The following is a 25,109-nucleotide window of genomic DNA, read 5'->3' as shown; positions in this document are numbered from 1 at the left end:
ACTGTACAATCGTTTAGAATTTGACGAAAAAAATCTAAGATTTTCTTTAATATGCAAAATACCGACTTGCAATGAATGAATAATTAATTATTTTATTTCTTATAGGACAGGGTAAAACGGGCAGGAGGCTCACCTGATGTTATGGACACTTTCAATTTCAGAGGGCTCACGAGTGCGAGGACGGCTTTTTAAAAATTGATGGGATTAGAGGAGAGATTTAGAAAAACTTACCAATAAGTACCGACTAGGACTTCTTCCATAATTTGTAAAATTCGCGCTAGCATGTCAGTAATTCATAAATGATTCATTAAATATTTCTTTTTTTGACGTGTGTTACCTATATGAATAAATAAATTTTGACTTTGACTTTAATTATAAATTTTTGCAAATATTAGAATATTATCTAGGGAAAAATATCATACGAAAAAACCTCGTCAAGGATTAAAAACCTATGCAACCTTCTCGAGTTTGGTGATTAAATTTAAGTAAATATAGGCATTATTAAGTAGCATTTTATTATTACATAGTGGCATCCGTTAAACCAAGGTAAAACGCTATTTAATCGAGATTAAACATATAATTTAAAGGTAAAGCTCAATCTACTTTAAAAGGCTTATACCAGATGGTTAAGAACACGCGATAAATATATTCTACTATGTTACGTTATACTAAACGTACTTTAGAAAATAATATATTTGGAATAAGATTATAACAATAGTCAGATTTAAAAAAATCATGACACAGTTTGCGACTGATCAATATATTTTGTTTGTGTGTGTTATATATGAATCCTATTATATTAACATTAATGTAGTTAGACCCAGAAATTTCAACTGATTTATATCCATTGTTATCAGTTTGTCATATTGCACTTCTATGAAGCAAAAATAAAACAATGGCAGGTTTAACCGGAAATCAACCCTGGACTTCCGGGTTACACCAATTACGTGGCGTGGTTTCAAGCTTGTACGTGGTAACGATTATTTTAAAATAAAAACTGTTTTTACTAAAGATTAAGATTGACTTTTATTCGAATTTAAGTGAATATATTACAAAATTAATTATAAGTATTCAATTTTGCTTCCAATAACAATAAATTATAGCCCTTCCATTTTCATATCGTATGCTTATCAATACGCGTCATAAAAGTGAAACGTTAGTGAAAGTGGTCAAATTAGACACAGGTCGTCTTCCGAATAATTTAGGTGAAAACAGCCTCAGTAACGAAGAACACAGGTGTTACTACATCACAATTTTACGTAGATTACACCGTAATATGTAATTTAATGCGGCGAGACGTCGTTTGACAGTTATCTGTAGTTAGCATGTGGTTTCTGTGCATTGAATCTATACAAATAAATATATACCTAAGACTAAAAATTTCCCACGCGTGAACGGCTGGACCGATTTCGCTATTTTTTTGTTGTCTTTGTTATTAGAAATGTAAGAAAATTGCGCAGGAAATTAGAAAATTTAACGAATACTTAACCACCATAAAGTAATCCTGACTTGTTACATTATCAAATTTATGGTATTTTATAACTTTATTGAATTATTATTACATTGCATTGCATTTTTATATATAATTCTACTTGTACGTGTTTATATCACGGAACTCGTCTTAAACGGACAAATTAAATGAATTTTTTGGATGCGTTTGTGAATCCTGGATTAAACCATCCAGGATTCATCAGCCTGGCAGATGGCGCTGCAGCCGATATCTAGGTTATTTATTTATACTGCCACTTAACATCTGAGTGTTTAATTGAAATATCATGCAAGACAACTTCTGTCGGATCCGCTAATATTTAATAAAAATAGAAGTTTCTCAAATATTACTTTTATTTTAATATATTGAGCTCTTTCTAGCAATAATTCGGTTAGTTAAGAGAGGACTTTGAGGTCCTTCCGCATTCTACCGAAACCAATCAGGTGTATAAACATGCACATTTATTAAAACAGGGCGTGTCTCAGTTTTATAAACATGGACAATTATACTGATGCCTGTTGTAATTTTTATTTGAAATCTTTTAGCAATCATTATACTGTTTAGTTTATTAGAATTTTATTTATTTTAGTGAATGGTCAATAAATTGTGATTTATGATGCCAAATCTATAATTTAAAATTTTCCTTGTCCTAAAAACCGTGGCAAGTACCTAAAATAATGTTGATCTTAAATTCTTAGTTACCTGTGTACTAAAGGTTATGTCAAACTCTATAACAGCTTTGGAAATTATAATAAAATACGGCTAGGCAAGAGTAAAATCGTTGGCATTTCTAAGCGGATATGCCCTCTGATCTATGGGTCAAAAGACAATGCTTTAGCCACAGATCATCTATTGCAATTTGACATACTATTATGTAATGCTCATTAAAGTATAGGATTACAACTAGCTTTTGTTAACTAAAAGAAGATTAAGTAACTTTAAAATTACATAAGCACAGCGCAAATATGAATATAGATATTTATTTAGATATTAATGATACTGAATTATACGATTTAGACAAACAGGTATAGATAGTTTTAAAGTAAATAAAATATAGTTCATAAAATAATCCTGTAATCTATTTTATCTCATAGAGAAGTTGTTTTAGCCTTCTCCACCTACCGACCCAAAAAAATATAATTATTTATTTATTTACACTACTTTACATTAAAAACTAATTAAACTACTATAAAAAACCGGTTACATAAACTTCAACAACAACAACAATACAACGTCTTATCGGCAATTTCTTCCATACCATTCGGAAAAATAAATAAATAAAGAACTGAGGGTAGAGTACAATACGTGCTCAATTACTTAATTATTCAAAAACATAAAATTACATGTAGTGTTACATAAACAGAAATACAAAAACTAAACTACAATCTGAAAAACTTAAAATAAATTAAATAATTATATAAGTAAAAATATTTATATTTATTTACATATTTTATTATTATACCGGGAATTAAGTCAAGGCGTACAGGTTAACCGCTATGTATGTTTCTAGCTAAGTTACAAAGTCAGATTTGTTTTACATGATTGATTATTTTATTATACCGATCTTATTATTTCACATTTCATTCATAAATTTACATAATTGCATTTTTTTAATATTCTATATTTAGTTAAATATCGTAACGTATCGAACGAAACTAGATCTTAAATTTCAATTATCAAGTCGCGTGATATGTCTAAGATGCACGTTTTAAAAATTCAATGTAATAAAAATACATACACTTAAGAATATGTGCTTCACATGCAACGTTTATCTCAAGAAATCTATTTAAATTATCTATAATTTCTAATTTAATGTTACGCGGTTACCTCTTAGATTTTACGCTCAGATTACTTCTTCCTTTCATATAATATAATTTGAAAGATTTAGAGTCTGTTTCACAATGTCCGGATAAGTTCCAAATAAGCTATTTATCACTTATTGGTAGGATAAACAGTATTTTTGCGTTTCACGACTGTCAAATTCGTCATGAAATGCCAAGTATCTTATTCGGAACTTTTATCTTTCGAATAATTTATGTGTTGCATAGCTATTTGGTACTTTATCCGTACATTGTAAAACAGGCCTTTAAAGTAATATTCTATCACATATTAAGCTTTTTTAAATTTTTTATTAGACCCAATGTCCTTAAAATACAATGTCAAAATTCATGTCCTTTAAGTTAATAACGTGGCCATCAAGCAGCCAATTGAATACTTAACACATAGTTCCTTCACCGTTCAAAACGTAGCGCTAGAACCTTTTAGGTGTGGGGTTTCTGTATTTATTTGGTGATCATTTGTTTTTTCAAACAGACATCAGCCCTATCTATGTATCTGAACTCGCCGTCGACTTAGCTCTAAGGTGTGCGAATTTCCTCGAGATATTTTCCTGCACAAGCAAGTGAAATTACGACCAAGTGTTAAATGCTCACTAAGAGTGCATGTCAATTGATGCAGGGCAGCACAATATTTGAGGCTCTTTTATCTCTGCCTTTTATTAAATTTAAGAAATGTATTATTGATGTGTAAAAAGGCTTACTATAAACTTAGTGATTATCTATTTGATAAAAGGGCCTGGGAGTAGTGCTGGGCAGGCTAGTTCTAATTAATTTGCTATATTTGTTTTAAATATTGTAGAATTGTTTGATGATTTGCTTTTCTTTAAAAAAATACCGAGCTTTTACGTCGGCTTTTTCTTATTTTCTCATTTATAATCTTGTTATTTGACTTTAATCTTATTTGTACGAGAACACAATAGTATACAATAGAATTCTTGAAACTGTTGTCTGCGCTTTAATAGATGTACTTTCATCGAAACCATGCAATAACAATAATGCATAGTTATCAATAGTAGGGTAGTAGTACAATGTCAAGTAAGGTCATATACCGGTCTATGTGTAAACCGTTACTATGAAAATAGTACACAGATTTCAACTAAATTATCATTTTAAGTACCTAAGACTAAATTTGTGTTTTATAAATAGATTATAATTATATGTATTTGTTTAATTATTTAAATATTCTACATTTCTACACAGTACGTAACTTATATCACTTGGAGGTCCCAGGTTCCTAAAAAACAAGTTGATCCTGGGGTATATCTTTGATATATAACCTGTTTAGGGTATTAATTATTAATATTAATTCTGAGGGTAGTTCAAAAAATCCTCACAAGTATATGATTGTTTTGGTTTACAAATACCCGGCCTTCGGGTTATTTTATTAAGTAGATAACAGTGTAAAAATGTTTGTTTTTGTCTGAAATTGCTTTCTACTATCATTGTTCGGAAGACGTTAGTGAAAGGCATTCTTTATTCAGAGCTCGTTAGGATTGTGTGAACTGATTAGTGATAGTTTAGACAAATTTAGATTCTTATAAATTGTTCTTCTGAGCTAGAAAGTTTGGATAAATTGTATATGGAGTTAACATTATGACTTTGTAGTAACATTAATAAATGAATGTGTATCAAGATTTGCAATTAACCAAACTTTCAAAGAATTCGTATTTCGTATTTCATATAAAAAAAATTAATACAGAACGATTTTAATTCAATATAAACTAAATGTGTAGTTAAGAACGTGACTCACGCACTAATAAATATTTGTAATTAAATCATAATTAATTATGTTGATTTACTTCTCTTGTACATCGTTCTCAGCATACATTTCATGCTCATGTACAAACGAATTATCTTCGTGCTTGCGCTTAATTTGAAATTACGAATTGAATGCCAATGTTTTACATACAAGACTTGATTCTTACTATACAAACCATATGTGAAAGAAAGAAAAAAAACTATTATTTGTTTAAAGCATAAATATAAGACTTCAAATAAAGCTTATATATAAGAAATACTGGGCCACACTCAGCTTTAAGTATGTTAAGTATTGCTGACGAAAGTCTTCTACGAAAACAAAATTGATCGTTTAATAAAATCGAGAAGAGGTAATTCTATATGAATACAGAAGCCATTCGTACTAAAAACCTTTATGTGTATAATATTACAAATCTAAATCGGCCTTGTTGATGACTTTGAACGTAAACACATATTTAAATAAATCCTCTGTTGATAAAAAACAAAAACAAACACCCTATTTGTAACCTTGGTCAATTAAAATACTAGAAAATATGTCTGTATGCGAGTTGTCATGAAAGTGAGACGGGAAAATAATATCTATTTTATTTACGCGTTAAGTACAACTTTTACTAAAATATAACTGGTGTTAAGCTCTGGACAATTTTGTAAATGAATATAATATAAATGAAACGAGAAAATAGTAAATATATATATATATATTCTATATATTCTATAACGACAAGTGTGGATTTCATTTTACCTCGCATTTTAACAGATTGAGTAAACCGGAATAATTCTAATTTTTTGTTTGGCGTATCCTGTAAATCTATGTAAATAGAATTCGCCAAATTTTGAAAACGCTTGAGGCAAGATAACCACGCAATAATGAGATAATAGTAAAAAAGATATTCTTATATTTATTTGAGGCATTTGAAATTGATGAGGCACTCTTTTGAATGACGAAGAAAGGACCTTATTATACTATACTATACCATTTTCCTAATATTTTTTAAAAGTTAAACAAAGTTTATATTTTCTTGTTTTCATTATGAGGGCTTAATATAATAACATTACATATGATACACTTCCAAGATCTAGTTTGTTTGTGTTTTCAATATTTATTTTATTATTTTATCACAAAAAAGTGTACCTACACAAATTAAAATTTGGTTTGTAAAGAGTTCAGATATCGGTAATATCATTGAAACAACAAGGAAAACTGCTTCATTAATAACCTTAATATGTCTCAAACTATTAAAAAGTATTTATAAATACCGACTTTATTTCATTAAAATCAGCTGTTAATACCTATTTAGTACTTGACAATATTGCAGTCACGCGATTGTACGGATTGGTTCCTTTGATTGTCATATATAGCTGGAAATTATAATCAATGTTATAAAATATTAATTATCTTGCTTTGATTATTGAAACTCACCTATCATAGCAGTTAGACATAATAATCCACCAAACAAACACTGCAACTTCATTTTTAATTTTATTTGCACCTTCACTAACAGCTATAACATTACTATTATTTAATTTGTTGAAAATCTACACATTTCACGATATTGTTAATATCTTTCGTCACTGTCAAATATCCCGCCAAAATTCGTCTTTTTCAAATCACTCAATACCGTTCGAAAGTCAAACGTCAACTGCTTACTGCACGCATGCGCTAGTGCAAACGGGCCTGTTATTCGACCGATTTAAAAGTAAAATAATTATAATCGAGATTGTTGCGTCGAATGATACATTAAAATTATTCAGGATTACTTTACTACGTGTAGAAATTGTCTATAAGCACTTATATAACCAAACGCCAAAAAATATTACAAATTAACTTATAAAAATGTAGTAGTGACGCCACACTGAAAAGATTCCCACCCACAACTACTACCTTATCCCGATAACTAAAGTCCGTAGGAGGCCCCGACACATTTTAATTGATCCGAATATTCAAGCCCGCGGGCGCAGTCTGTTCGGATTAGTAAAAAATCACCTTCACCGGGGAAGGAAGGGTCCTTTACTCCATACTCCGCTTGCTCCAGTGAGCTTCCGTCCCGCCCTAGAGGCAAATGTCTCACCCACGACTGCCCCAGTCTCGAAGGTTACGTCCTCTTCCTAGTTGTGGTAAAGCCCAGACAGCGCTTTTTTTTCGTGGGGAAATGCGTTACGCAAAACAATGGTAAAGGGTTATGTGAGACTCGCTACTTTGTATACCCACTAAAATCCCATCAGCAATCGCCCGAGGGAGGACACGGTGACAGCGTAGACTTGTTTGCATCCAGCCACGCGATCAGCCGTTCAAACGCACGGCCCTCTGCGGCCACGAATGATATGGAATGGACCTTGGCTCAGGGCCAATTCCTTCAAGGCCAATTTACCCTGATTTATAAAGCTGGGGGTGGCCGGGTACAATGCTTGCAGAGGTGCAGGGATGCTGACGCATATATTATGTATGCTACCAAACAACTTGAGCTGAGTTTTCAAACCCCTTCAGGCCAACAGCGAAATTCCATTACGAGATATGCTGTTGCTGAACATCGACTAAATTTTTTATAATTAATTTCCATGATGTTTTACCTACTTGTGTCACTTCAAAGTCAATTCTATTTTGTAACAAGCTAAATGCACAAAATACAAATAATTGTGATCTCGCTAAACGCGCTACTGAAGCTAAGGAATAGGGATATATCATCATCATCATCATCACTACATAGTTTAAAACAAAGTCGCTTTCTCTGTCCCTATGTCCCTTTGTATGCTTAAATCTTTGAAACTACGCAACGGATTTTTATGCGGTTTTTTTAATAGATAGAGTGATTCAAGAAGAAGGTTTATATGTATAATAACATCTATTAAATAGTGGAGAAGTACTGTTATTTTTGAGGTTTCTAATGTGATGTCGTAAATAATTACATTTTTTTCCGCTTACATTGCAAACGCAGGCTGAACCCTACGAGTTTTATAAAAATAATGTACTAAGTATTGTACATTATTTAGGTCTACAGAAAAGTCCGTGATGGTATATGTCTATCTCTTATGGATAACCCACAATAACTTTTTACTTTTTACGACAAATAATGGCTAATTTTCGAAGCGATTTTAACCAATACAGCATTAATCCTTAACCAATTAAATACCTTGAATACGTTGTTCATTTAATATAGATCTATACAGCCCATTACAGCTTATTTAGCAGCGATCGAACGCGTATATTATCGGAGCTTTTCAGTGACGGAAATAACAATACATAATAAAAACCTGCTTTTCATCAGCATTACACCCGTGCGAAGCTGGGGCGGGTCACTAGTTATTTCTTGAGTATAGCCAATGGGGCCCAGTACCTATATTCATTGTATTATATCCATGCGTAGCGTAGTCTACGCACATTGTTCTATAGTCGTGAAGATAGGGAAATAGGATAGTAAACTTTTATGTAAAATTGTTAAATAAGCGATGCTATCTTAAACGTATAATTATACTAAATTTATATATATAGTACCCGCAGGACTGAGCTTAGCACGGTATTTTTTTAAAATAAATTGTGTTTTTTGGTTTATTTATTTAAGTACGAATTACATACTAATAAAATGATGAAATATGAATATAGACTATAATTAGTTAATAAAGTACCATCTTTGTACGGAAAATAAAACTAATGTGTATTAAAACTTTACGAACTTTACTTTACTTTATTAAGACAACGTAGCTATAATGGCTTATTGAAGATGGCGCTGAAAACAATTTTGTACTGAAATTTCTTTTAACATGTTTTTAATTGAATAAAACTTTCATGCATATTTATAACGAGTACTGTATTTTGAAACCCTAGTAACTAAAACTTTTATTATTTTATATTTAATTGAGTTTTTTACATGTATCTGTATTGTATATATGTCAGCTAAATGACATATGACAATTGTCATTAGCTTGCCACTCGCCGTCCATACGTCGTTGGCAGTGAACGGAACGAAGCGTTGCGTTGTGCGTTGTATAGATCGGCTAGCCGTCTGGCTGAAAATAGTGAACGAAGTATGAGTTTTCAAAATATGTTCGAATAAAAAAGTGTACAAAGTGTGTGACTGTCATCGAGCAAGATGGTTGATGACGTGAAAGATATTACCGAAAAAGCTGAAAGTAAAGGTATTGTGTTTTTTAATCGATACGTGATAGTTAAGTGTGAAATGTGATCAAAATCATCTAACCCTAAACCGCGTCGTGGCCCCACGTAGTGAATTTGTATTCAGTTTTCGAGAACGTCCGCAGTGGGTTGTGGCCGACGCAGGCTGATGTTTTGTTTTTCATCTTCATTTGGACGACTTTTGACGTCTTGGTATGTTCTATAATTAGCAAAACGGCTGCCAGACGGTGAAGAGTGCGCAGGAATGTGATATGAACGCAGGGGGTATGGACCTTCAGAGTTTAAAGAGTTGGTTATCGATATTACTTTCGCCGATGATATCCTCGAAAAATGGAATGTTATGCTATATGCAGATGTTTTTGATGTTTTGTCTGTCAATGTAAATTTTTAGCTAAAATTCACATAGAATGATGAATATTTGAGACATAGCAATAACTGTTAACATTAATAGGAGCACTATTCTGACGTAAGACGTACTTTTTGCAATTATTTGCGTACTTTCTACTTTATCTTATCTATTTTTATCAACCCAATATTGTATACATGCAGTGTGCACTGTATACTCATTTATGTAGTTTTGTTTTATCATCATATTTTATTAAACCTTCACAATTACATTGTTATCTGCTTAAAAAGTATTTTGTTATATAATAACATACTGGTATCTTAAATTTATAACTTTACTAAAATAATTTCAGTAAATGGGCTTTAGTCAGGTACACAATTTTATCTAGATTTTAGGCTAAGTAAAGTCTAGATAGCTGAGACTGAAGGACATAATATTTAGCACATCAGATAATAATATAATGTGTGCAGAAAATATCTTTAAAATTTTCTCTCATTTCATACTACACCAGGGATTAAATAATTGTTTTAAAACTTGACTAAACTATAACGTCTGTGATATTATAGATAGGGTACATATCAGGTTTTAGATTTTAAATTAGATGTTTAACCATCTTGTCAAAATCATAAAATAATTTTCTCAGATACTTGTATGAATATAAATATGTATTTATATACATATAAGAATACATTTAAGTTTTCATAATGAAATTTATTATAAAATACTATAGAAATTCTTTAAATTTTGTATCTATTGCCATATTCATCCTACACACCTTGAGTCATGGTTAAAAATGTAAACATGGTAATAATGTTTGGGTGTGATAGAACATTAGAGTGACAAAACCAAATCTTGCATATTTAATGTGCCTATCTTATTCTGTTTATTTTGGAATTCACAATTTAATTTATACTGATTAAAATAATTTTGATTAAATTTTACTAAACTAATGTGACGCACCTGGTCTCAATTTTTTTATGAATGTCAACTATGTAGCACATGCATGTGGCATATTAAATACTATGTGGCCCATTAATCCATGTCTAAACTTTTATCGAAAGTCCACAACTTTGCCAAAGAATGAAGGGTGTGTTATCTGTACTTTAACCAAATTAAATATTTTATATGTTCTAATTATAAATTCCTACAAAAGAGTGAATACATATTATATATGAGGTACATATTTTTTAATAATTAATTACTATATGCTTTTTAGAAATGTGTCATTCTTAAGAGACTTGCAGACAAAAACTTATATATGTACTTAAAATTTACACCTGTCTTTATAAACAAGACCATTCTTATATTGTAATTATACCTAAGAATGCTGATGACTCTCATGCATGACAAATTAATTGCTTATCAGGGTGATTAATATGTACAAATACCATTATTAGAGTATTGACTGCTCAGCTTGTATTTTTTTTTAAATGCCCTCAACTGCCAAATGATACAGATGATACTTAATTGATTATTTAGAATTTTCTAAAAGCATAGTAAATTTTATTGGAAAAAAGGTTTCTTATTTTGGAATTTACATTACCAATAAACATAATGTAAGTACTATAACATACATATTTTCATTTACAATAACAAACATTTTATTAAAAATAGGTACTTATCAGAATATTAAATAAACTTTGTTCCTATTTATTTAAGTTTTACATTTAAGTAGTATCACAGATTCTGGCATCAGTGGTGTCCCTTGTTCATAACACTAAAAAAGAGGAATTCTATATTTAAACTTATTGGGAATTCCACTCCTTTGTGGAATTATAGTTAGGAATCATGTGTATATTCCTAAGTCTAATTTGGGGCAGTCATATTTCTGAACCCTATTGATTATTTTTCTTTTTAATGATGTAGGCTTGTGACCAATGGGCCAGTGTTAATTGCCATTTTAGAAAGAAAATCTGTCCAGGGTCAAATCTCTTGACCTTCAGCCAGCAGCTAAAGATAAAACTGCTATGTCTAACCTAATACTAAACTAACCCTATGGAATAATCTTTGAGGAGTCATTAAATTACTTGGTTTAGGTTGAATTAGGTGATTCCTATGAAAACTTAGTTTCTCAAAATATAATACATCAATTTAAGTATATGAGTGTCATCAACAAACACTTATTATATGACTGGATAAGCTAATGTAAGTAAAGATTTAGACAATAGATTTAAACTTAAGCTATAGAATATGAACAATTTAGCATAAAGATGTCAGTGCCATAATGGCCTATGAATCCAAGTTGAAAATGTAAAAACTTTTTCATACCTATAAAAACAAATATTCTAGAATTAATAAGTCAGTTTCAATTAAATTTATTAACAAGAAAACATACTTTATTGAACATTTTATGCCCACAATATTACAATGAAAAATTATTATACAATGCATAGTATATGGAGTAAGATTGTGATGGTGTAAGATTCATTTAATTAATACAAAACTTTGTTGGAAATTCCTGATTTACTTCCCTAAAACTGAATATGAAATTGTCAAAGTTGTACATTTTTTTAAACGTAGACTTGGCTGATACTCTGAAAAGGCTCACAATATAACACGGCTCCCTAGGCCTTTAAAGAATCGTTATGTTCATTTGGTTATCTCTAGGTCATAGACAATCTAACAAATGCCATAGTAGAGCCTCTATAAAAAGGGCGTCAAGGTGAGATGCACAAACAGAAAACTGGTTTTTTATCTCGAGAAATGACCTTGAACTCAAGATCGCGATATAGATTCGCTCTTAGCTCGTTAAAGCATTCCTTTGATAGAGAACTAGACAATAGACGTTTAAATCCGTAATGGTAAATGTAGTGTGACGCATAATAGCTGAACTTAGGATTTTTCCTCTTTTACAAGTTGTATATAGTTGTCAATCAACCCTGGGCTTCCATGTGTATCATCTGGGCTCTGGTCTTGATTCCTGGAAAAGAAAACATTTAATCTAATAAATCTAGAAATGAATTCTCCTATCTTTAAAATTTAATTAAGTAATATTGAAAAAGCATTGATACAACCAGCACATCTTTAATATTTAGCTTAATATCGAGGACTACTACATATGTATACTAGTGATTTCTCGTAGATACCTATTTGTAAATTCACATACACCTTGCAACAAAAGGCATTATAGTACTTCAACACTCAAATATGACAATTTCTTATTAGGTAATGTGACCTTGTCTTAGGTTCAATCAACTGAGCTGTTGATAATACAAAATCCAACTAAATAACCGGTATATAGAGATGAAATTTGATTGATGTAACGTACAATTTTGTTATTCATCCTTAATACATTGTAATAAGAGTTAGGTTTGCGTAGGTGTCAATGAGTTAAGCTAGTCGGAAACGGTAGGCATTGCATATTGATGCCCACAGATATAATGAATGCTAATAAGAAATGGCGTAATGCCTGAAAAATTAAATTATTCCGTAACAAAATTACTTTTTATCCAACAACGATTACTTCGATTCCCTACTAAAAAATAATTACGGTTTAAAGATATAACAATACTGACTTTTCTTGTTGCTTAAAGATTAATGTACGCAGCATATTGATTCCAGTTGCTCTTCTGATAAATTCTGAAGCTACGATTAAAAACAAATGACACTCGCACAAACGAAACCATATTGTGAATCAATAAGTATAAACTTAAACTTCTTAGTTTAATTCGTGAGTGCGTCAACAATGTTGTCAGTATGACGCGTATTTGCCATGTTAGTCAAGGAAGAGATGCCAATCTATACGCTGCAATCTCGCATTGAATTAGCGATCATTGGACAAATAAATAATTCATTGCATGGAGATAAAAGTCTTTTTATCAGGCAAAAATTATTTAACTGTAGCAATTGTAACTGTTGAAGTTATTTACTTCAAACTATGTATATTTCGCGCAGAGCAGTGTTGGCCTAGTGGCTTCAGCGTGCGACTCTCATACCTGAGGTCCTAGATTCGATTCCCGGCTGTGAACCAATGGACTTTCTATGTGCGTATTTAACATTTGCTGGAACGGTGAAGGAAAACATCGTGAGGAAACCGACATGTCTTGGACCCGAAAAGTCGATGACGTGTGTCAGGCATTGGAAGCTGATCACCTACTTGCCTATTACATTTAAAAATGATCATGAAACAGATTCAAAAATCTGAGGTCAAGACCAAAAAGGTTGTAGCGCCACTGATTTATTTATTTATATTTCGTAACTCATTATTACAGGTTGACTGTTCTGAATTTCAATAGTACGTACGATAAGAGATTTTATATTATTCTACTTATCGTACCATTGTAGAAAACAGTTATTGCAAATCAATAGAACGTTGCCATAATTTTCTATACGGTTGTGGGTTGACATGCGGTTTTGATACGGTGGTTAACGGACTGCATAAAGTGCCAACTATTACGCATACAAACATTTATTGCACGAATGGGACCGTCCTATAGAAACCTGTCCCGGTTCTTATTGAAGACGAGGTCAAAATGGAATTGCCTGAGGATAGACAAGGTTTGGAGTGAAAGACGAAGAAGCTTTTGACAGATTGTAAAGTAGGTTAGCTTTACTAAAGATATCAAGATCTCATTGGAAAACTCAACTAAAGAAATTCAAACATAATTTGATTTTTAACAACATGAAGATGTGAGATCTTTTCACCAATATTCAATTTATGATTGTATTTTTTAAAGAAATTACTACCTGAATGCCGAAACCGTACGAGACAAACTTTTAAATTATTGAAAATTTAATATTGTAGTTTTCAAATGTTTAGTAAATAATCTGTACTTGAAATGCAGGCCGACAAAGAATTCAAATGAATCTGCACTTTTACCGTAAGCAACATGACGAGGCACTGTCATTGAACCAGACAAAAACTCCTGGTCGAAATGGCTAGACTCAACGTTATTTGCGCTCACTTCGAGATTATAATTACTTAAAAGATGCGTATTACTAATGATGTTAAATTATTGAGCAAGGTGGCTACTTATGAATTTAAGGTCATGGTATACAAGTTATGCTTTAGTACTTCATTCTCTTGGCAAAATATAGCGATTCCAAATACGCACGGATCTCTTTACGGAAATATATTTATTCGACGAAATAATATACTGATCATACAAAAACTTAAGCCATTACTCGATGCATGTCTAACTCCAATAAAAGATAACGTTTATCTCCCCATACCGATAGACTTCCCTATATCTACTACAGGAATGACCATGGAGATAATTTTTATATGCAATAGATGATTAAATATAGAAGATATGTTTGTATAGCAATTATTACAATATGTATATATATATATGTATATCTCGAGTTTGTACTTATATTGTGGTAATTGCCACACCAGATTTCCCGTACCACACACTTATACCGTGAATTCGGCATTTTGTAAGTGCCAAATGCGATAAATATCGTCTACCTAACGATGAAACCCTTTGTGAACCTAACGATATTCTTGCTTGTATGCGCGGAAGTCGCAAACTTTTAACAACATTATACGAAAACTCAGCATGGATTTCGGCTCGTGAAGCCTGCTAGGAGAAAATCTCTATAATTTAATACACAGAGTAGCTTACCCGCTTGGTTTTTAAAACCATAAATATATTACATGATAAAGTAAAAATGCATATATTCGAGTAAACTTGGGACATGGGAGCAAACATGTTTACGTATGTTTAATTTGTTAGGCCCGCTAACTTGTACGGTGGCAGTAAAATCTTAAATGATGTGGAATGAAAAAGAAATGAGGAAGTGCACACTGAAGCTGTAACAGATTTTAGTATTTAATTACGCACGAAGATAAAAATAGCTAAACAAATTCCACGCGTATGAAACGCTTTGTTTACGGTATTCATAGTATCCGACTGTCCAATGAATGGATGCATTCCATCGTTTGTGGTGCTTATAAAAATATTATTGTATTGTTAATAAAGGTGTCTTCATACGTTCAGGACGTTTCAATTATTATAGTTTTGAGTATAATGAAAACAATCTGTAAAAGTTTTGTTTCCCCATTTAGTAGTAAGTAGTTTAGAAGATAATATTTTTAAATAGATTTTTGTGGATCACGGCAATGCTAAGGTTATAAAGTAAATATATTAACCAATATTTAACTGCGATTTCGCTTGCTTACTTTTTATAAAGAAATATACAAAGACCTAAATCGCTATAATTTGATTGCACTTGAATAACTTGAGCGTTAAGGAAATTTCTAGAAAATTCAAGGAAACCTCACAATTCTAAACAAATATTCAAAGGTGAAGGTGAAGTGTCTAAATCTTATCTGCATATGTAGTTATGCATTAATTAAACCTACACAGTTATAAGTTTCAAAATGTTGCATTGACATGTTTTACCAATGACGTACTGAGTGGGCGTGAGGGATCAATATGTTAGCTACTAGCTGGAATTAGGGAGTTCGTCTGTTGTGAACAAAAAGTTGTCCTTTATAAGGATCAAATAACCCTTTTGCACAGACTTCTGTCTAGGTAAATTATTACTTTACATTATGTACTACGTTGTCGGACGTTGTAGACGTGGAGCTGTGTAAAGCTGTGCCGAAGGGACAGTATTTTTAATTAAAAATGAACAATGCGAATTTATCATAGGAAATTTAGGCAAGATAGTTTTTAACCTAATAAAATCTATGTAATCAATTGAATAGTATTTCTTAATGTCTCATCCCTTTGCGGACCAATCATTGATGTGAGGTGTTAATTTGCAGAATTTCTAAAAGATCAACAAATGGAAATCATTGAATCTAAATCATATGAGTGATACACCAAACGGGTACATGACCCATACTCTGAGCGTGTTAAGAATTAGGGCATTCGATTGTTAAGGGCATAAATTAATTGCCAGTTATCTGAGTAGTTGTATCTTTAATTGGACACCAGTAACACGCAAGGAAAGTTAGAAAACAATTTATTCTGAGATAGAGTTAATTTGTGTGAGTCTAACTAGACTTTGCTTTGCAAGAAAAGTGATTAAGCCTCTCTGCACGGGGCAATAAATTATCATTAGTAATAAAGTCTAAACTCTAAACAAAAGCTCAGTCGACTTAATAGACAACAAAGCTTAAAATAAATATTCTATTAAAAGTATTAATCACTTTGAAATATGTTTAGATTTAAAATCCGTAAGTTGAAATTTAATAATGTATTACTATTTTTTTTAATATTGTAACTTTTAATACAATTAAACTACTATGTGCATACTATGTTCTGTCCGCATTCCATAAAGAGCGTCATCAATCATTTGGTAATCATCTAGATTGTAGAAGGATGCAATTATTGTGAATACTTTAAGAATTAACTGTAATCGTTGCGATGCGGGACATGTTTTTTTATTTAGACTTAGCTATTGCTATATTAAGTTTTCGGGTCTGATGCGTTAAGAACGTTTTCACAGTATTATAACCTAGTTTGGCTTTTCAACAGTAACTTATTTTTAACGATCAAGACAATTTTATTACTACTTTCACTTACGCCCGATTTGTAACGAGTAATAAAAATTATTTTTAAAATGGTCTGTTTCGACGTTAAGTTAATGAAGAAAGTACTAACCGTTAATAAATATTTCCTATTTTATCATTTTAAGTTTGGGAAACATTATGTTTACAATAGTCGTTTCCCAAAAAATTATCTGGGCCTCAGATTTTTGTATCCATTTTGGTTTTTTTTTTCTAATAGGCGCGTGACACACGCCGTTGACTTTTTGGGTCACAGATGTGCACAGAAAGTCCGTTGGTTCAGTCAGAGTTCAAAGCTACGATATCAGGGATGAGAGTGGCACGCTAAAGGCTTAAAAAAATTTAGAACTTAGTTGTAGTACAGCGAAGAACGCATTCATCTGAACTAATAATGATCGTACGCTTACCTCACGTTTCGATTTGCAAGTACTGTGCGGTTTGATACATTTGTTCCTCTCGAGACAGTCGTAATGCATCTCTTACGCAATAATGGCTTGTATGATTTCTTATTCTGTGCATTCTTATTTGCTTATGAGTACAATCTCTTTAGCATCGTCATCGATTAGTTGGTAAATAAGACGTAATTGCTCATTCTCAACATTATACAGCAATCTTAGCATGGCTTGGGATTTTTGGGAGACGAAAAGTTTGAAATGTTTAAATATATTTTTAAGTGAAACAGTTACCATGATATCTAGTTTTATCTTATCCATAATAGAATTTTAATACAATAAATTTGTGACTGGAGCAAATAAAATATTTATTAAGTGTTAATTAAGAGCTTTTAATCCACAGAGGCCCTTGACCGAGCAAGATTAGCGCGCGAGCGACGCGAGGCGGAACAAAGAAAGCGTCTAGACGAGTTGAGAGCGCATGCGGCCGCTGCCCAGGCGCAACGCGAGAAGAGAGATGAAGACAGGCGGAAGAGGCAGGCGGATCAGCGCGCAAGAGACGATGACAGACGGCAACAGGTGAGGGAATTTGTGATGGGATTATGGTGTAAGGTGGATGGTTAAACTCGCTTCGGGGCATTGGAAGTTAACTACTGTTAACCTATTTGGTATATTTTTAGATGGTTGAATGGTTTTGGAGCGAAATGTTAAACAAGTATATGCAATTAAAATTAATTCAGAAATGTTCGAGTCGCGTATTTAAAGTTATAAATGGTTCCATGTAATCGTTTTAAGTGCTGGAAGTAAAGCGCAATGTACACTAAATATTACAATGCCCGTCGGCTTTTGCGTACGGTAAAGTGCATGTAACTTTCTCCACTCCAGTTATAATATACGCGTTTACGTACGATAGTGAAAATTAGAAAATTGGAAAGTGAAGCTATTAAATGTGATCGAGGATAAAGTGTAAATTAAAAATTTGTGAACGGGTGAGTCTGTTCACGAAATAGTTCCACAAATATCAATTGCGATTGTAACATAATTCTTTATTAAACAGCGGTTCATGTAAGATTTGTTCGTTTTTTTATTCGTTCGTTTATTTTTTTACTCGTAGAAGTCGGCAACATCAATTTTTCCAGAAGGTTCGAAAGTGCGTAGCCTTTTAATTTACTTATGGAAATTTCCCGAATCGAAAACAATACGCGGCAAGAAGTAACTAAGCTTTTTTTTCACTTCCAGCTGTATGCATAGAAATCTAATCAAATAGCACTTAATGCAATATGGAGATCGGTTAATATTAAATATGAATGCAATTCGAGATCAAAGGTGAATATAACGGAATTCTGCAGATCTACGATAAACGAGAAATATTACTTGCGCAGCACTGATCTGCAGTACGCTATTGAATATTTGTTGGCTGTTTTAATTTTAATTTGTAGTCAGACAAAAATCAAAGCCTAGTTTTTATTGCATTCGTTTTTCTATTCTATATTTGAAATGGAAAATATTTTTAGCTAACGTTCGAAATTTTAAATTTGGAATGCAAGTATAGGCGTTGCTGTTAGGAAATACGTAAACGCATAATTAAATTTGGTAATAAAATATATTTTATCAATGAAATTCCAATGTCATATAAACGGTTATTGTATATAAATTCACATAAACTGTAGTCGTGGAATAAATGAGGTTATGTAGTTATATGATTGTGGAATGTTTTTTCCGATTTATAATAACAAAGATTTCCTATAATAATTCGAAATACATACATACTCCGTATTTGAACCTGCAACACCAGAATATTGTATTGACTGTTGAATATTGTGATGAAAGCTGCGTTAGCTAATTATTCTTTGTTAAAGAAGAACATTATTCTCTCTATTTAAAATTACTAATAAATAATTATTACAGCATTATAATAAAAACAAAATTATCGTCAGTATGATGCGCTAAATGCCTCTATAAGCCATATAACTTGTTTTTACTCAGCACAAGAACCCTTGACTTAGTTCTGGTGACTTGTGACGTAATCTAGAGGAAATTGCTTTTCCCCGTTCCGCTGCTTATTAATTAGACTTTACATTGTTCGGTACTTTGGAATTGAAAACTGTAATTCATACAAATACATATGTCGTAATTGTTATACAATATCATTTAATATACAAAAAGGGGAAAACAATTTTTTGTTATGTATATGTTTTTGAATAAACAGTTTCATAGCTAATTTAAACTTGCTTATAAGACGTGACCTTCGTCCTTATCTGCGTCTTCGTCTTCCATCTAGCGAAATGCCAGCTACTATGGTGATAGATGTTTCTATAACGTTTTATCGGAATTTCGTAATAACGCAATTGATGCGAATGCAAAAGTTAAGTTTAGGGTAAAATAATTGTTAAACGATTTTCAAACAAATAAATGAAATGCCACTAGTGGACCAGAAGTTATGCAGCCGTTACGTAAGGGGTCAGCAATGCGCCAAGGGTAGCCACAGCCTTTCAGATATTTCCGCTCATATTGGCTTGCATTTCATAATTAGGTTGATATAATGGCTTTTAGTCGACCCTGTCTGCTAATACTGTAACGATTCTATATTAAAAGTCCTAAGTGCAGGACATGTGTCTTAACGGTTAATACAGATGACGTATATGAAGATTCGTTTGAGACAGTGTATCCAATAAACAGTTTTATGTCGTATGTCTTTAAGAAGTAACTTTTCAAAGAACACAGTTTAAATAGTATCGTAGTACTGAGCTCATCTTATGGAGACAAGAGCTCCACTTAGCTGGACACACGCCGTCTTTTTGGATCTAAGACATTCCGGTTTCTGCATGGATGGATCCTTGTGCGTTTTGTCCTTAAGCGTACGAGCTAGGGTAAAATAAACGAACCTATGACGTCATGCGAGTCGAAACAACTAGACTCAATTTTCCCCTTATTTTTTAAAATCTTGCTCTCATATAAGCCTTCAAGTGATTGATAAATAAAAAATATAGAGCTCAGTGTAACGAAGCGGTAAACGTAATAATATTATACGACGGAGGCTTTTGTCATCTCTTTTGCTAGCAACTGAACCTCCTGGTCCATTTTAAAATCGACGTAGACAATAAGGATATAACCACAAGTGTAACGAATTTATTTTTAAAGTATTAAAGATGAAAATCGATGATAGCCTTACCTTACTTAATAGCACGGAAAATACGCGTTTCAATTGTTTCTATGATAATCTTTTGTGTACCAAGTTTCATAGTTTGTCTAACTCATGGTACATATAGTGGTGTTGAGTCTATTTGTGATGTATGTATAACTCTATAAAATTACGTATAGGCACAAAATTATTAGAGCAATTATATGAGGTTGTGACAAATTCTTCCAGTATTTAAACGATATTTAATGAAAACCGATTACGTAATATTTAGTTGGAGGCTGTGGATCCAATTAGAGGCTTGATTACGCGCACCAATTATCACGTTTTGCGGACTATGCAAATAATTATCAACGTGATTTACTTTCATATTTAAGATTTGTATGTTAGATTCGCATAGACAATTCATTTTCTTAGTCTATTTCCTCCATAATTGTGACAGGTTGCAAATATTAGAAAGTCAACAATAGCAGTTCCAGTGGCTTCAGCATTTGACTCTCAACACTGAGATCTTTTGTTGGAATGAAGGCTGTGCACCAATGGATTTTTTTATTCTATGTCAGCTGCCCAATAAAGTTCCTAACTAATTCGACTTAGGGCCGTTCATAATAACAGCGTACAATTCCTCAAAGGCCGGCAAGGCACTTCAAAGCCTTCTGGTTGTGTGTCCATGGGCGGTTTACTTCAGCCTGCTGGTTTGTCGCCTGTATTTTAAAAAAAGGTTCGCAATTACTTTGCTCCTACCCTAGTAGTGACGGTAAACAAAGATAGAAAACTGAGATACCTTAATAACCCGAAAATCTACACGATTCAGGCATAGATGGTTGATTACTTATAAAAGTTTTGATGGGTGACTGAGGCCAAGACCCATATAAAGACAGTGGTGGTTCCACACAGTAGATTTTACTATTATATAATAGCCTTTTTTCGGACAAGACAGTATTTTCTTTATTTTCGTAGATTGTTCTTTTGTTCCACACTTGTCCGTTTGCCAGGTTGCAAATGCCTCTTCCAATCTTCTCCATTCTGGCCTTTCTATGGCCACTCTACCCCATGGTGTTCCCACGACTTGTCTAATGTCGTCGTCCCACCTTTTTGTGGTCTACCTCTCTTTCTCTTTTCATCTCTTGGGTACCATTGTGTGATTATTTTACTCCATTTATCCTTTCCCCTGACCATGTGGCCTGCCCATTTTTATCTTCTTATTTTCAAAGTTATGTCCTGTACCTTAGTCTTTCTTCTGATGTTGCTACTCCTTATTTTGTCTTTTTTTTGATCCCAGTCATGCTCTCAGATTTTACGATTATATATACATTTAATATTTTCTGTTATATTGGCTTTATCGTGTATGACTAATATTCGTCCTCAAAAATTATTACCAATTTTTTTTAAAGTATACAGTCCTGTTCAAAAATGTGCCTTTCGTTAGCAGTTTTTTAACTTTGCTTAACCCCAAAATCCACTTTTCATTTTTATAATTCAAGGTTGCTCACGAAGCAATTAAAAGGGGTGATCTTTCACTGGCCTTGCGTCTGCTTCGTTTGCTTTTTGAACTCATTTACATTCAATGAGCTGAATTATTGTCAAAAATCTGAATTAATTTTTATGAGAAACTTACGTTTTGTTAGTAAATTACCCAAATTTATAACATTGTGTACTTAACTCTTCAATACGAAGACTAACTGATACGTACATGTTTAAATCCCTAAACAGTATTCCAAAACATAGACTATGCAATAAAAATATCAAGATACCTGGGACGATGGCTGTATACTTACTTAGCGGCCTTTTTGTCCATTACATTATAAAAACATCAAAATCGGAATATCCGTGAAAGCGTAACAAACTCACTTTCGCATTTATAATAAAGGTTAGGAATGCTTTTTATACTGGTTTTACAATACTTTTGTTATTAATTAGTAGTTTCTGCCCGCAGCTACCGCAAGCATTTCGTGTATATAAGTTATCTTAGTCAAATTATATAGAATCATAAAAAAATTTTCACCTTTAACAACCACACGATTTATTGTTAGTCTTTGAGTTTATCGCGTTTATAGACTGTCTCGGACTCCATTTAATATGATACCATATTAATCTATGAAGATATAATGTGTATTTTTATCTGTGACAAATGTATGACTTGCCTTCTATATATTAAGTTGGCAAAAACATTTTTGCCACCTTAATACAAACCAACAACAACCTATAAACACATGTTTGTGTGCAGGTGATTGCTGATTATTAAAATAGGTATAATTGCCGTATTATGGGTCTGTTTCACAACGTATGAATAAAGTACTAAATACCTATGAAACACATAAATTATACGGAAGATAAAAGTTCCGAATAAGATCGTTTTATTTATGACGAATAGCGCTATCCGACAATCGTGAAACGCAACAATAGTGTTTATCCTACCAATAAGTAATAAATAGCTTATTTGGAACTTATCCGGACATTGTGAAACAGACTCTTAACATGTAAATGCTATGATCAAAAGTTGTATGAAAGTGCCATTGACGTCACTTAATCTTTCGTAAAATCTCGTTCCCTAACCATCTGTCGTGAACAGATGGAACTCGTCCCAACGCGTGGTTTTTAACTTTAAAATTAAAAAAACAATTACTTTCAAAAACCGGTATTATCTTCTATCGATTGCAAAGGATTATATTTATCTAATCATAAGATAAGAGATTAGATTGTCGATCGATATTGTACAGGTAAATACATTCAGTTAGCTATTGTCAAGTTCTTAATTGAAACAACCAAGTGCGTTGGAAAAGACAGACTGATTTGTATATTTTATCATAGACAATTACATAGATACAGTTAAAATAAACAACACAGATGTCGCTACGGTACACATTTTGATATACAATCAATAGGAGTTCTGACTTAATGATAAGTGAAGTTGGATGTTGTAAAAAATGGTAGGTTATAGAAGTCTGCGTATACTTATTCTATGTGCAGCGAGAATTTCCAGATTCCTTGATAACAACAAGCCCCTATTCTGTAACGTCCATATGCCATTCGATATATAATGGGGTTGTGTACCGCGCTATCCCAAGGTTGCGAGATCAGTGCTACGGATATATATGAACTTTGAATTTGCATACACGTTGGGATCAGTATCTCTGTATTGGAAGTTACAGAGTCCGTGCGCTGGAGTGAGTTGACTCATTGTCGTGGAAAGTCCATACAGCATTTTCACTTCCTTATAACCATCGCGTTAATTTCGTGCCCATACATCAGAGGGATAACTGTGATAACGCTAACTGGCGAGTGCTGCAATGAGAAGCATATATGGCAAGGTCAAAGAGGTTACAGATAACCAGGTGGACGTATTATGCATGTACGAAATAGCATTAGACGCAATATAGTATTGGATAGAGACGGCATGACATTGATAAATTAAATTTCTTGTTTGCGCGGCTCATAAATTTTTGTCAATTATAATGTATCCTGTATTGTGTGTAAACATAAGGCATTTCTGTTTTTATTTATTTATTTACTCTTGACACCGATCGCGTGTCAGAACGAGGACAGTCACCGTCTGGTGTCAGCAAGGAGATTGGCTCGATGCTCAATAATTTCTAAAGGAAATAATTGGTGTTTAGACGCCTAAAGATTCTTTATAATTCCACTCAACCTACGTCCATTGCATAACGACGTCCTTGCGCGCTGATGTCATCGACTCACGCGTTTGTTCCATGTAGAAACGACATTATTATGGTAATTAATATACGTCATTCACAAGTTTTTGTATTTTAGACTATAATAATATTTGCTTATTAAATATCAGAGCTCTTTACAAATTAATTATTAATGATTTAATAAGACTATTTGCCTTCTCTGGTGGTGGCTTGCCTTCGGTGGCGAGGTGTGACAAGCAACTCAGTTTTGTATCGCGCTGCCCGGACATACAATGACCACTATTTAGGCCTTGAATTGTTTAGGTTATCGCGGAACGTGGTTAAAAAGTGTATTAAGAATATCCATAGCGCAAAATCACCTGCATAATGAGCACACCCCATATGTGGTACATATATGGGATGTGCTCATGTGTGTGGTGTGTACCATCACGTACATACCCACACTTTTACTCCATCACACAACACAACCAATTTATTTATCTAGTTGGTTCCCTAAAAGTGAGAGTTCTCTAATTCTTTATGCTGTAAAATGTATCATGTATTCCATCTTTCGCTATATTCTCAGTGTATTTGTTTGTAATTATATATAATTTATGTTAGCTGTAGGAGTACTAAATAAATAAACTATATATTGATAACGTTAAAATGTCGTAGAAAAAGCCTTATTACTTTGTAAAGTGATGTAATAGTTCAATATAGCCAGATGCAAACAATGCTAAAGGGATGCCGACTCTTGACCTTACAGATTGGAAGACTGCCAGTAACAGCATATGCCTAGTTAAACTACGTACGAAAAGAATTTTGGATCGGAGGGAATTTAATACTGTAATAGCTAACCATTTCCGTTAATTAAAACGACGTGTTACATGTCTGCAGTATTTTGCAAGAGAATATTTAATTTGA

At 32.6% G+C, this 25,109-nt stretch overlaps 2 protein-coding genes across 8 annotated transcripts in view; one reads left to right on the top strand and one right to left on the bottom strand.

The window, feature by feature from the left end:
• LOC110994713 overlaps nt 1–6,745 on the bottom strand; it is a 41,288-nt gene extending 34,543 nt beyond the window's left edge. For both annotated transcript variants that reach the window (XM_022261519.2, XM_022261520.2), the window contains exon 1: nt 6,506–6,745. In XM_022261519.2, coding sequence (XP_022117211.2) covers nt 6,506–6,557 — 52 coding nt within the window. In that variant the 5' untranslated portion in view covers nt 6,558–6,745. The remainder of the gene's footprint in view (nt 1–6,505) is intronic.
• A 2,260-nt stretch (nt 6,746–9,005) lies between these two features.
• LOC110994700 (stress response protein NST1) overlaps nt 9,006–25,109 on the top strand; it is a 39,647-nt gene continuing 23,543 nt past the window's right edge. For 4 of the 6 annotated variants that reach the window (XM_022261499.2, XM_022261500.2, XM_022261501.2 and 1 more), the window contains exons 1-2: nt 9,006–9,216; nt 17,818–17,993. In XM_022261499.2, the coding sequence (XP_022117191.2) occupies nt 9,171–9,216; nt 17,818–17,993 (222 nt within the window). In that variant the 5' untranslated portion in view covers nt 9,006–9,170. Of the gene's footprint in view, nt 9,217–17,817; nt 17,994–23,318; nt 23,484–25,109 lie in introns of those variants that run through there. The other 2 variants (XM_022261503.2, XM_022261502.2) reach the window with 1 other exon arrangement.

This window comes from Pieris rapae, chromosome 6, assembly GCF_905147795.1.
Source record: "Pieris rapae chromosome 6, ilPieRapa1.1, whole genome shotgun sequence".
NCBI classification, from domain to species: Eukaryota; Metazoa; Arthropoda; class Insecta; order Lepidoptera; family Pieridae; genus Pieris; species Pieris rapae.
This window is presented reverse-complemented; position numbering and strand designations above follow the sequence as displayed.